The 13409-nt window shown below is 30.5% G+C and overlaps 5 protein-coding genes across 5 annotated transcripts in view; 2 read left to right on the forward strand and 3 right to left on the reverse strand.

Moving 5' to 3' along the window:
* Window positions 1-1452, reverse strand: part of LOC111675923 (serine/threonine-protein kinase N) — a 36270-nt gene extending 34818 nt beyond the window's left edge. The window contains exons 1-2 of the mRNA XM_046953665.1: window positions 1435-1452; window positions 320-546 (exon numbers count right to left, since the gene is read on the reverse strand). Coding sequence (XP_046809621.1) covers window positions 320-340 — 21 coding nt within the window. The 5' untranslated portion in view covers window positions 341-546; window positions 1435-1452. The remainder of the gene's footprint in view (window positions 1-319; window positions 547-1434) is intronic.
* Window positions 1453-2540: 1088 nt separating this feature from the next.
* LOC111675922 (SAP30-binding protein) lies at window positions 2541-3869 on the reverse strand. The gene is made up of 3 exons (XM_023436790.2): window positions 3659-3869; window positions 2827-3587; window positions 2541-2762 (listed from the first exon to the last, which is right to left on the reverse strand). The coding sequence occupies exons 1-3, from the start codon at window positions 3761-3763 to the stop codon at window positions 2630-2632; spliced, it is 999 nt and encodes a 332-aa protein (XP_023292558.1). The 5' UTR covers window positions 3764-3869; the 3' UTR covers window positions 2541-2629.
* A 508-nt stretch (window positions 3870-4377) lies between these two features.
* Window positions 4378-6728, forward strand: LOC111675910 (conserved oligomeric Golgi complex subunit 6). The gene is made up of 4 exons (XM_023436774.2): window positions 4378-4560; window positions 4626-5257; window positions 5318-5538; window positions 5599-6728. The coding sequence occupies exons 1-4, from the start codon at window positions 4468-4470 to the stop codon at window positions 6540-6542; spliced, it is 1890 nt and encodes a 629-aa protein (XP_023292542.1). The 5' UTR covers window positions 4378-4467; the 3' UTR covers window positions 6543-6728.
* A 634-nt stretch (window positions 6729-7362) lies between these two features.
* Window positions 7363-10236, reverse strand: LOC111675908 (mitotic spindle assembly checkpoint protein MAD1). The gene is made up of 7 exons (XM_023436773.2): window positions 10025-10236; window positions 9801-9958; window positions 9399-9746; window positions 9144-9338; window positions 8128-9087; window positions 7745-7998; window positions 7363-7654 (listed from the first exon to the last, which is right to left on the reverse strand). The coding sequence occupies exons 1-7, from the start codon at window positions 10146-10148 to the stop codon at window positions 7447-7449; spliced, it is 2247 nt and encodes a 748-aa protein (XP_023292541.2). The 5' UTR covers window positions 10149-10236; the 3' UTR covers window positions 7363-7446.
* A 632-nt stretch (window positions 10237-10868) lies between these two features.
* LOC111675918 (adenylyltransferase and sulfurtransferase MOCS3) lies at window positions 10869-12533 on the forward strand. Its single transcript, XM_023436786.2, has one exon. It carries the CDS (start codon window positions 11084-11086, stop codon window positions 12416-12418), a length of 1335 nt encoding a protein of 444 aa, XP_023292554.2. The 5' UTR covers window positions 10869-11083; the 3' UTR covers window positions 12419-12533.
* Window positions 12534-13409: the final 876 nt, after the last annotated feature.

Consider the following 13409-nt stretch of genomic DNA (forward strand, 5'->3'; position numbering starts at 1 on the left):
ACACGGTTGTTAGATCTTACAGCGTTGGCAATAAATTGTTCACAATATGTCTAATAACACTGCCAACTTTACAAATTTACAAATATTGTCAGTCTGACAACGTTGTAAAAGAAAAATTGTAAGTTCAGACGATTGTTAGACATTTTACTGACAACGTTGTAAGATCTAACAACCGTGTATTACGTCTTTTAGAAAATTTTAAATATTAAAAGATAATTCTACGATAATTCTTTTTTACAATAATGGTATGGCCCTAATGTAAATTAATTCATTATGTAATGAAAACAATGCTTTTATTAAAAAATAAAGAAAAACTTACCTGGTAGTACGAATCAGCCATAATGAAAATTGGATGATTGGTTTGATGTAAAAATTCCTTATAATAGCGTTCGTTGTTAGTTCACTTTTAGTAGTTTTTTTTCTTTAATTATTTCAATTACGACTTTCTCACAAATTTGCAATTCACCTTTATTCAAGATCAAACTAATTGATGAAATTCATTTGAATTGAAAAAGTAATGTTTTAGCACGGTAATTCATTTATCTCCTAAATTATAAAATTTATATTGAAATATTTCAGATATATGTATATGTATTGTATTTATTTAATTTTATAAATACTTTGTATAAATAATCATATTTATTTTGGATATTTTCATTTATAAACGCGACATTAAATATGGACCCAAGATGACGGACAAATATGTCATCGCTTTTAAATTTAATGGGGTGAAAAACAGAAAGAAAGATGGGTTGATTGAATAAATACATTTATGTATGAATGTACATCGTTTGTGTGTAAATCTATGCAGTTCTACTCAGCGACAAAATTAAGATAAAAAAATTAAATTTGACGTGGCTAATTACATTAAAATATGTAAAAAATATACGTACGTATGTACGTAGATATGATAATCCTTAAATTAGTTTCAAAAAAAATTAGCAATTTAGTTTTATATTAAATTCCTATACTAGCTAGTAGATAGGAATTATACTAAACACTCTAAAGATGCATTTCACTGATGTAAAAAAAAGTTAACTAAAAGATAACTAAATCTACGATTCTTTTTTATTTTTGATAAACACTTTATAATGTTAATTATTATTACAACGAATTAATATGCAAATATTTATACTTTAATGTTTATGTTTATGAATAATTTTTTCTAACACATATTTAAATTTAGTATTTTCTTCTGTTGTGAATTGTTATTATGATTATTTGACTTTAATTTTTATATTTTATACGACGTTCTTTTGTTTTCGTATTTCCTTTTTTATTTTCATCCATCAATTGTTGCTTTTTTGCATATTCTCTATTTACGTATAAAATACACACACACATTTTGATACACACTCACACAAACTAAATACAATACAAAACGACCGACCAAACATCTCATTTTCTTTTCTTTTTTTATACATGGATGTATACCATTATCATTGAAAGAAAAATATAGTTCCATAAAAATTAGGAAATATATGTATATTTCACTCTTTTAACTATCACACACACTTAATTAATAATTAACTGCATAGTTTTTTTTTGTTGAAAATTAATTTATAAACGACTTAATATCGCTTGCGATCGCCCTTTTTCTTTGCAATTTTTAATTTCACCTTTCATCATTTGAATTACAAATACAAAGTTCTTATAATTTCACGTAACGATTTTATATTTAAAATAAATCTATAGTACTTTTTTGGTTATTTCCTACAGACAAGAACTTTATACAATTATATTTCGTTGATGAAAAAATTAAAAAATGAGAAAATAAAATGAAACAGAAACACATCAGCAAAAAATTAAGAACGAAGAAAACTGTGGAATTGCGGAATGTTGCCAGATTAACGATATAAAATATTTTTCACGGTTGCATACAAAATGTATAAAGTACTATTTACTTAGTAGGGTTTTATACTTTCGAATAATAAAACTATCGAATAATGGAAAAAATAAATTCCGTAATCGATCCGAATATTTGAAAAAATAAACTTTTAATAATAAAGATTTTTATAATTATTGTTAAAAGTCAAACAAACATTATCAGATTTATAGCGAATTGTTCGAATACAATCATTTGAATAATCGTATTTTTGTTGATTAAAATTGCTACTAAAAAATAATCGAATAATTAATCTACATGAATTTGGAAAATTACCTGTTCATTTAAGAGAATGATAATAATTTTTAAAATTAAATATCGTATACACTTTTCTATATTTTACATTTTTAGAATCAATATTTTGGATGTGATGTATTTATAATTTATAAATCCTAACAAATAATAAGGTTAATACAATTCATTTACATTCGTTACGGAAACAATACAAATATATATGTAAAAAATTTAATATATGTAGATGATAAAAATATGTACCGTTAAATCTAAGATTTCTATTCTTCCCACAGCTTTAAGTTAATGTTACCACTATCGTTACCTTGTAACAAATTCGATTTAGAGCAAAACAAACAATTTAACTTTTTATCGCTCACCTACTAACTGAACTAAGGAACTTCTTTTAATGAAGTAAAATTAATACAAAATAGAAATAATTATTTTTTGCTTTTTATTTAATTAAAATTTAAATGATAATATATATCGCCTTAGATTTAATACTTAAATAAACTATGCTGCCGGTTTTTTAGGTAATGACCCAAACGCTGAAATGACAGTTCCTTTTGTTCCTGTAACAGTTGTTGTTAGTGTGGGAGGTACTACAGGTTTGATAGATGTTGCAGGTTGATCCCATTTGGATTTCCTTTTAAAATATAGTAAACATTTTATTACATTTTCATTCTTAATTAATTAACTAACAAATTTACCTCTTTTTTGCCTCTTCCTCAACTTTGCGGGCCAGAGCCGAAACCTGCTCAATCTTATCGTTATCTTTTTTCTCCTTTTGCCTTTTAACCATTTCAATTTTTTGTACACGAGCTAATTCTTCATAGAAACTCTCCGGTCCCCACTGTAGGGGGTCATATATTTCGGGAGGATAGTTTGTGCCAAATTCATTTATATCGCAGAACTGTATGAGTTTTTCGTAAATACTAGGATTGCGAAACTCTTTACGTTGCTGGATAATACGATTCATGTCCATATTGTTGGTTTCCATTTTCTCATACAGTTGTTGAATCTTTTCAGACAGTTCTGGCAGTGGTTTGCCTTTTGGTTCTGGCGGCAATGAAAAATTGTATTTTGCGTATTTAGCATATTTGTCAGTTTTATTGCGAGTACTTCCTTTCTGTGAAGGATCAAATGAATCATCATCAACAACTATTGGCGATTCGTGGCGTTTTTGTGCTACTTTCTTGCTTTCTGAATTATTTCGTTGATCCATTCCTTCCTCCATATCTGATGACACTCTTTCGTTATCCTCATTGTATTCATCCTCTTCTTCATCCTCTTCCTCTTCGCCTTCCCCTTCATCCGAAATGATGGTGTCATCCTGATAGCTTACTAAACGTTTGACAAATTTTTTTGATTTCTTTTTCTTACTGCGTCTGGTTTCTTTCACATCTGTAGCATCTTTTTGTTGTTTTTCGGGCGTCTGTTGTGGGGTATGCCTAGGAGGTGGAATTATAACCTGCAAGCCATAGATTTTAGCTACAAACAAAAAATTCTCTTGAATATATGTAAATATTCATGGATATGTACCTGTGACGCTTGGGAATTTTGTGAATCCGGAGATTCTTGCTGATCTTCTTCATTTTCCGAATCCGTATATTGAGCAGTTAAACTGGCTAAAGCTGAATTACTCATATTTTTTATATTTTAATAAAAATGTAAGTAAATAATCAAACGTAAAATTCTTTATTCTAAAAATTGTAAATAAATCTAGAATGAATCTTTCATCTATTTTATTTTTTTCTTGACATTTGTAAACATGTTGTAAACATGGCGAATTCATACAAGGTGGGGATATTCAATCAGCTGATAATTTTTCTCTTAATTCGCCTGCTTTAGGTAGCTGTCAAAGTTTGTTATTGTTTACATTTTTATATTTTAAAAATTTCTGTTAAGAAAAACTTCGTTTATATTTTGAATTATTCTAGTAAAAAATCTAAAAATGGCAAGCATCTTTTAAACATATATCATTTTTATTATATGTTAACAATCTCAAAATTAATCTACCGGAATAGAATTTTTTGAAACAAACCTTATTCAATTCAGAATATCTTTTTATCGCAAATTTTTATATCTTTATTTATTAATATAATATAAAAATTTTCCAAAAAATGAAATTCATATGGTTTTTGACATTTACGTAAACCAAATGCAAAAACAGAATACATATAAAATGTTGTTGTTGCAGAACTGCCACCACCTTGTATGAATTCGCCTTGGTAAGAACAAAACAACAAAACGAAACGTTGACAAAACAGAATATATATTTATTGTTTTTGTTTTCCTCGAAAACTATTTGTTTGTGACGTGTTTTCTAAATAGAAGAAAATAAGTGGAAAATGCCACCTATTTGGAATATGGAAGAGGATGAAGGAGACCGTTTACAAAAACGTATAAATAAGATATTGGAAACTCGCTTGGACACTGAAAAGGTAGACAATTATTTATTTAATATGGGCAAATTGTAGATACTTCTGTTTTGATTACAAAATGCTAGGATACACTTGAAGCTTTAAAAGATTCCTCAAATTTTTTCGTGGAAAATACTTTGCAAAACCGACGCAATTTGAGAAGCCAAATAGAAAAACGTTCCGTTAATATTAATGAAAACTTTTTAAGATCGTTTCGGGAAGTTAAATTAAGTCTTGATGCTGTTTGCAATGACTTGGACACTCTAAGCAGCTCGGTGCAAGCAATGAAAAATGACTTGGAATCATCCAAAGCTCTGACACATGATCTTATTAAGCAGACAAATGACTTGCAAGAACAGCGAGAACATTTGCAAGTGCATAAACAAGTTGCCGAAGCCTTTTTGGCACGTTTTCAACTTAGTATACCCGAACATCAAATATTGTATGGTACTTCAAAGGATTCAGCCATAACTGCAGAATTTTTTGACGTATTGGACCGCGTGCAAAATATACATGCAGAGTGTCGAGTTTTAATGCAATGTGGCTATCAAACTGCCGCTGAAGATATTATGGAGGAGATGACTTTACATCAAGAAGGTGCATTGGAAAGACTGTACAGATGGACGCAAAATCACTGCAGAAATTTGGACAACAATGAAATTGGTCCTCTAGTTATTAGAGCTATGGGTAGATTACAAGATCGTCCCGTGTTATTCAAGTATGTATAGTTTATCACATTTTCATATTCATATTCTATTACAATTTTGTTAAATTTTAGATACGTAATTGACGAGTACGCTATCGCTCGCAGAGCTGTCCTAGTTCGATTATTTATTGATGCTTTAACAGAAGGTGGTCCCGGTGGTAATCCTAAGCCAATTGAAATGCACGCTCACGATCCTAAACGTTATATTGGAGACATGTTTGCTTGGTTGCATCAAGCGATACCTATAGAAAAAGAAAATTCTGCATTGCTTTTTAAAATGTGTCATAAAAATGGTGTGTTATTTTAATAGGTATTCGAATGTATCCATTAATATAACAAAATTTTTCTTTTAGATCTTTCAGAGCAAATGCAAAATGCTTTGGCTTACATAGCCGATGGTGTTTGCCATCCTTTAAAAGTACGTGTTGAGACCATTTTGAACTCTGAAAAAGACACCATTGTCCTATTTGCTATTTCAAATCTTTTAAGATTCTACCAACAAATTATGAAACAAGTTGTGCAAGGCGGTAGTTTGGAGCAATGTCTTTCAGAAATGCAAAAATCAAGCGAAGAGATTTATCTCAATTCATTATCGAATCAAGTTCGACAAATATTGCAAAAGAATGCAATGTCAGGTTCAGGATTAGAACCTCCACAAAGGGATCTGGTACCGCCATCAAGTCTTGGTCGTTTGTTAAATTTACTTAAGGAAATACTTTCTGTGGCGACAATGGTTGATGGACGGCAATCTGATATAACTAAGATAATATCGTGCATAATTGATCCATTGTTGCAATCAGTCCAGGAGTCTGCCTCACATTTACCAACAGTAGATATGGCTGTTTATCTTCTTAACTGCTTGTATCATATGCAAAGTACCCTGGCAGTGTACGAATACATGGACGAACGCGTTGAACGTTTGCAAGCTCAATCTGAGGCTCAAATAGATACTTTAACCTCGGAGCAGGCCTCCTCCTTAGTATCCAATCTTCAATTAGGTCCCATTTATACAATACTACAAACTAATCAATCGAAAATAGAATCTAATCTTTTAAAGATCTTCATGAATAAAATGGATGCCTTTCTGGAAATGCCCGAAGTATTATTACTACCACAAATACAATTAATCATGTCCAGCTCTCACCGTACTGCTGTCCAAAAGAGATCTTTTAATGTTATTGTTGCTATCTATAAACAAATCTACGAAAGAATACATGATCCCGAAAACGGCTTTGAGCATCCAGAGTCTATATTTTCAAAAACTCCTCAGCAAGTAGCCAAAATATTATCAGTTTAATTAAAAAATCTTAATGCCTTTGCTGCGTGTGTGTGTTTAGTTCAGTATCTTTACAAAAAAATGTACAAGAAAACTATAATTTACTTTATTGTATTCATTCACTACATTGTGGATTGCTATAAGAAATTGACATAAAGAGAAGAATAAAAATAAAATATAAATTAAATAAAATATCAACCAAAAGAATACAAACAACTGGATAAAACATACTGAAAGAACAACATTATTAAATTGCTTGAGATTAAAAGCGGACGCGTTCTTAATAAATAATAACGAGAGTCTCAAAAAACTAAGTAATGCGTAATTCTTCAAACGGGAAACAAATAAGTGATTCCTTTAAAGTTACGAAATATGTAAAAGTAAGTCAGTATTTGAGATGTAAAAATATCATAATTGTTTTTGGTGTTCCTACTTAAAACAATTTTTTTAACTGGTACAAAAGTAAATTTATTTTATGTGATGAGTGCATTTGTTTAATAGAATAATTTAAATGCATGGAGAAAATGTGTCAAATGATGGCGAATATGTATGTACGTTGAATATTTTTGATAACGACATATAAGTATGTATGTATATATATACATATTTCATAAGTTTTAGATTAGCGTAACTTTTGTTTATTTTTATTTCGGTTAGTATGGTCTTGAATAAGTAACTTTAAGGATTTGATATGTTTCTTGTTGTTTTGAATTTTGTAGGCTTCATAAAGTCCTTTTTGTAAAAATACAACTAAAAAAGAAAGCTGATGAACTTTTATTCTGGAATGCATCTTTCGATGGATAATTTAAAATTTTATATAATCAAATAATCAAACTACAGATTTGTTGTTGTAAATATATATATATTAAGTATGTGTGTATTTTGATGTTGATTTGTATAAAGTAACTTCAACTTAAAAGGAAGATTATGCCAATGTTATTGTAGTTTTTTGAAATAAATCCAATGTTAGGGCGCTCAAAAATGCCGGCAGCGATTTATTACCCACCAACTGAGTTTCTATCAGTGGCTTTAATGTGGCTGAATATGGTGTCTCTAGCATATCCAATACATTAGACTCATTTAAACGGAAATTTAAATAATGATCCGGACTTTCTGCATACATACTAGAAATTCTGTAAAGCATATTATTTTTTTTTAGTTAAAAGAGTACTAATACGAAGAATAAATGATGTAATTAAAGTAAATTGAATTCAATGTCTTACTTGTAATTTGTATTGGCTCCTACACGATCTATGCGATAACCAAACAGCATGTAAACTACTTCACGAAACTCAAGACTTGCGGATTTATAGCATTCTTTCATTTTTTTCATCTTGGAATTCATTGACTCCAGTTCACTGCGTAATTGGTTGAGCTCTTTAATATTCATAGTCATGTTAGTGGACTCGTTGAAGCGAGCTTGCGTTACTTCATTGTCTTCTTCAAGTTTTTTATTTTTTCGTTTTAAGCGTTCAATCTAAACGATACAAATATAATATCGTTACACATATTAAATTGTTTCTTTTTTTTCAACAGTAGGATGTAGGAAATAATTGTTTAAACATCAAAATAAATGCATGAAATATAAATAGAAGTTATTTCTTACCTCTGCTTGTAATTTTTCAATTACATTTTCAGCATTTTCATATGCTTCGCTAGCAGGATTTAGTTTCAAGTGTACAACTTTGTACTTATCCATATTAAAATCACCTTTGAGACAACGGTGTTCTAACTCAAGTTCTAGCTCTTCTTTCCGTCTACGTAAGCGTTCATTTTCAGCACGCAACTGATCCAGTTCTTTTTTGTAGTGTTCATAGCCGACTGTTGAATCAACACTCATATTAGTACTTTGTTCCATGACTTGATCCATGTTTGGCAAAGCTTTAGCAATGGTCAGTTCTTTTTCTAAACTTGTGCACATATCTTTGTAACCCAATAAGGTTTTCTCAAGCATTTCAACCCTCATTTTAAGTTGATTTTCTGTCGAAGAAAGATCCACACCACCAGACGGATTGGAGATTGTAAGATCTTTTTCAAAATTTTCTAATAATTGTTTATAACAATCTCGTTCTTTAGAAACTAAAAGAAGTTTCTTTTGGACTCGAGCTTTAAAAGCCTTGTAGCGTTTAAGTTCTGCATTCAATTCTTCCAGGTTCTTAACATACATTTCACACTTTTGCTTAAGGTCCAACAATTCGCTCTCAAGGGTTTTAGATTCCGAAACCTTTGAATTCTTTTCAGAAACCATAAGAACATCATGTTGCAAAAGTTCTTCTATACGTGCCCTCAATGCCATGGGATTGACATATGTATTCTGAGGACAATGGTCTTGTCCCACCTTAATCCATTCGTTAAGGTCTTCTTGTGCATGCTTCAATTTCACTTGCAATTCCACAGCCTCGGATCGGGCTCCTTCTTCCTTTTCCAAACGAGAACGCAAATCGTACACTTGCTCCTCCAACAATAACTTATTTCCTAGCAACTCTTGCAGCTGCTTATTATTTGAACGTAAACGTTCGATTTCTTTGTCCATATCTGGAATGCTTAGTAAGCGGTCCTGAGAATTCTGTAATAAATATGTTAATGTAATTAAAAGTTTCACTTGTTTACTTATGTAATAACCTTGGTGATTTCCTTCCAATCGTTGTAGGAAGCTATTTCAAATTCCAATTCTTTAATGCGTTGATTGGCATATACTAAATCCTGACTGACTTTCTCATGTTGCAGTTTCAAGTCATCAAAAGAGGAAACTTTAGCTTTAAAATCCTCCAACTGATTTTTAGTTGATTCCAGCTCATCAGAGGTTAATTCCATTTCCTGTATAAAGAGTTAGTTACATTTACTATGTAGTTCCACATAGACCGATACAAAACATACCAATTCCATTTTTTCTGCATGCCTCTTATATTCGCTTAATTCATTGGCCATACTATTTTGAATAAGACGTGCATTTTCCTCTACATCATGCTTAGATCTTTGTAATTTAAGAATCATGTCTTCGTATCCATGTTTTTGTTGTTGGATTTCATTTTGAGCCTTTAGCATTTCCTGTTTTGCTGCATACTCACGTTTCCTTAAAACTTGCATATGTTTCTCTAAATCTTGTATTTTTCCAGAAGAGAAATCGCATTGCTTTTTCAATTCCGAAACTCGATTTTCATACAAAATTTCAGATTCTTGTCTTAATTTATGTAAACGTTCGATTTCTTGCTTGAATTTTGTAATCTATAAAAATAGAGATATAAAAATAGTATTTTATAATTGTTGATGGTCACTCACTCTAGTTTTTGCTTCAATTAAATCCGCTTTCATGCGTCTAGTTTCCCAAGGACTAGGAGGCACCGTAATACTTGAATTCACCGATGTGTTACTTTGATTGTGGCTCACATTTGACGAATTATCCTCGAAACTTTGAGAAAACCGTCTCTTTTTCGGTACTTAAACATGAAATAATAACTTTTAAGTAGATTTTAAGCCGGCAATTATAGCATCATACTACTTACTTGTACCCGAGTCATTGAAAGAGTCGCTTAAATGTTCAAAACTTAGTTTCTTCGGAGCAGAATGGGTTACGCTGTCATTGAATTTGGCCAAAATTTTATCAAGGCTTGTTTTTATATCTTCCATTATATTTTTCTATTATTACAATTCTTTTTTCACAAAATTTTCTATGAACACGCCAGAAAACAAATACACACAACAAAATTGTATGTATCTTCTTCTTCTTCAAAATAGTTTGCAAAATTAAAAAAATTATAAACACAAGGTTGTACTTTTTCGTACTTCAGTAACATTTCTTCTACTACTACCCAAGGCGAATTAACATAAGGTGGTGGCAGTTCAGCAACTAAGACAATATCAATATATGTTAATAGGTTCATCTTTATCGTAACAAATTGAAAATTCTACTCCGGCTAATCTGAATTCGATTTGGGGGTGTTCAATTCGCTGATTTTTTTTTTCTTCACTTTACTGGTTTGCTCTGATGTCAAAGTTTGTTATTGTTTAAATTTTGATATATAAAAATTTCAGTTAAAACAAGGAAAATACCAAGCATTTTGTAAACAGTCATTATTTTATTTTAATAATGTCATAATTGGTTTTCAATTTTCCATTAAATGAATTCGTCGCAATTATTGTTATTGACATCAGTGAGTATCAAAAGCAAAAACAAAATATTTGGAAATATTGTTGTTGCCGAACTGCAACCACCTTATGTGAATTTGCCTTAAACATAATACTACATATGTATTTCAAATAGTGTTGTAGTCGAACTACTTTTTTGCCATTTTTTGTACATTGACTTATTTATAAAATTTTTAATTATAATAAACTTTAAAGACGTACAAGAAGAAAACGCGAAACATTTTAAAACAAACACATGTAAAAATATTTATTACAAATATTAATATGTACACTTAACGGTAACGATAAAGAGTCTTCGGTTTGGGATTGTTCTTTAAATCGAGTACTTGAAAATCGAATGCAAAAGTTTTACTTCACTAATGTTTACATTTATACTATTGAATTAAAACGAAACCAAACAGGTATTGTTAATAATAATGTCGACCAATATTAAATCTTCTGAAGATGAAGTATTAAGCTTACGCAGAGAAATACAAGCATTAAAGGAGGAGTGCGAAGCAAAGGAACAGAGACTCCTTGAATTGCAGAAACAGAAAAATTCAACAATAGCGACAGAGTATGGCAGCCGATTAAGCAATGAGGACATTGAAAGATATAGCCGCCAATTAATTTTACCTAATTTTGGTGTAAAAGGCCAAATAAAATTGAAAGAGACTTCATTTCTAATTGTGGGACTGGGAGGGTTAGGTTGCCCATCCTCACAATATCTATTGGCTGCTGGATGCGGCCGTTTGGGTTTAGTCGATTACGATGAAGTAGAACGGAGCAATTTTCATAGACAAACTCTTCATACAGAAGCAAGAGTCGGAATGACAAAAGTAGATTCAGCTAAAGCCGCTTTGTTGGAAATAAATCCCCACTGTCAAATTGACTGTCATCGTCTATTGCTAAATAGTGAAAATGCCTTGGAACTGCTGCGTCAGTACGATATCATATTGGATTGTACGGACAATGTGGCAACTAGATATTTATTAAATGATGCTTGTGTAATGTTGAATCGACCACTGATTTCAGGAAGTGCACTACAGATGGATGGTCAGCTGACCGTATATAATTATGGTGATAATGGTCCCTGTTATAGATGCCTATTCCCAGTACCGCCGCCACCAGAGACGGTTACAAATTGTGGAGATGGAGGTGTATTAGGAGCTGTAACCGGTATCATTGGTTCGTTGCAAGCACTGGAAGCCATAAAGGTGGCATTGGGATATAGCAGTAGTGAAGTATTGTCAGGCCGTTTACTTCTTTTCGAAGGTTCACGCAGCATGTTTCGGAATATACGACTTCGGGGCAAGCGTACGGACTGCGATGTTTGCTCAAAAACGCCTTTAATAAATCATCTTGTTGACTACGAACAATTTTGTGGTATGCGGGCTTCAGATAAAAATGTTGCTTTGAACATTTTATCCCCTGAAAACCGTTTGACCGTCGAAGAATATCGTGATAAAATTGAAAATAATCCTCACAAGTTAATTGACGTCAGACAACCGGCTGAATTTGAAATTTGCCATTTGGCTAAATCTGAAAATATACCTTTAAAATCACTTTTAGATGATTCGTATTTAAAACTTAATGACGAATCAATAAAAAGCTCAGATCAGCCTATTGTTTTGTTGTGTAGGCGTGGAAATGATTCACAAATAGCTGCTCAGCATTTAATACAAACATTTCCAAATCGTAAAATATACGATATTAAAGGTGGTCTATACTCTTGGCATTATAAAATAGATAAAAATTTGCCAATTTATTAGATAGCTTGAAAAAAAAAGCATTGATGGAAACAATGTTAGACACATTCAGGACATGTTTAAAATATTAATTGTTTTTTGCTTAAAAATAAAATATATTTTTTGTTATAAAATTAAATGTTTAGTTTTGTTTAATTGAGTTTACCCAACAATAAGTACCTTTGACTTAAGTAATTGAACACAAATGTTATATTTATATTGAAATAAAAGTTTCATATTTTATAAAAAAAGCTTTATTAAGATTTTTACAAAAAAAAAATTGCAAAAACTTTGTAGGTAAAACAAATTAAATCATAAAGCAAATACCTCCTTACCTATACACTTTAGTAAAAATTTTTGACAATCATCCCTAATATGTTTAAAGTTTATACACACATTTGTAAGTTTGTGTTTGCCCCTACCAATTAATTTACCTTTAGTTAGAATAAAGAACCTTTGTAATATTTTACTTACTAATCATTTAAATTTCTTCTAATACATTAAAGGATTATTTTTGGATTTTCCATTGTACTTTGTATGTTATTGGGTTTTTGTCTTGTGTTGACAAAGCTGTTGAATCTAAATTGAAGTGACTGTAAGTAGTTGTTATTAGTATAGTTGGGATTTTCATATGAGTGTTGAATAAAACACTAAAAAAAAGAAACAAACTCCAATAAGTATTAAATCATTGAAAATGCTAAAAGCGATTTTACGAGAGTATAAAGTGACACTTGAAATAGTTTTTATTTAGCAGTGAAAGTGGTTAAACGTTAGTATCAATAAATTTTTTTAAATATAATTATATTATGCCAGGACTTTTTTATTTTTTATTTGTGGTTATTACTTGAGCAAGAAATATCGGAAAAATATTAAAAAAGTGGAAAATAATTAAAATGGTTTCAAATTCGTAATTATTCCGAACAATTACGTAAACTTACAAAAAATTTATGTCGGATTTTTTAAAATTGCATATAAAAACATAACCTTAAGAAAAACTCATTTGGACAAACGAATT

This window comes from Lucilia cuprina, chromosome 6, assembly GCF_022045245.1.
Source record: "Lucilia cuprina isolate Lc7/37 chromosome 6, ASM2204524v1, whole genome shotgun sequence".
NCBI lineage: Eukaryota > Metazoa > Arthropoda > Insecta > Diptera > Calliphoridae > Lucilia > Lucilia cuprina.

Bases quoted from the DNA above. Each gene is read 5' to 3' on its own strand.
- LOC111675922 (XM_023436790.2), bottom strand. From the start codon at position 3,763: ATGAGTAATTCAGCTTTAGCCAGTTTAACTGCTCAATATACGGATTCG. The intron at 3,588-3,658 runs GTACATATCCAT...TATGGCTTGCAG, and splicing joins AAAATTCCCAAGCGTCACAG to GTTATAATTCCACCTCCTAG. The intron at 2,763-2,826 runs GTAAATTTGTTA...ATATTTTAAAAG, and splicing joins GAGGAAGAGGCAAAAAAGAG to GAAATCCAAATGGGATCAAC.
- LOC111675910 (XM_023436774.2), top strand. From the start codon at position 4,468: ATGCCACCTATTTGGAATATGGAAGAGGATGAAGGAGACCGTTTACAA. The intron at 4,561-4,625 runs GTAGACAATTAT...ACAAAATGCTAG, and splicing joins CTCGCTTGGACACTGAAAAG to GATACACTTGAAGCTTTAAA. The intron at 5,258-5,317 runs GTATGTATAGTT...GTTAAATTTTAG, and splicing joins GATCGTCCCGTGTTATTCAA to ATACGTAATTGACGAGTACG.
- LOC111675908 (XM_023436773.2), bottom strand. From the start codon at position 10,148: ATGGAAGATATAAAAACAAGCCTTGATAAAATTTTGGCCAAATTCAAT. The intron at 9,747-9,800 runs GTGAGTGACCAT...CTATTTTTATAG, and splicing joins TAATTGAAGCAAAAACTAGA to ATTACAAAATTCAAGCAAGA. The intron at 7,999-8,127 runs GTAAGAAATAAC...TGTATCGTTTAG, and splicing joins TTGAAAAATTACAAGCAGAG to ATTGAACGCTTAAAACGAAA.
- LOC111675918 (XM_023436786.2), top strand. From the start codon at position 11,084: ATGTCGACCAATATTAAATCTTCTGAAGATGAAGTATTAAGCTTACGC.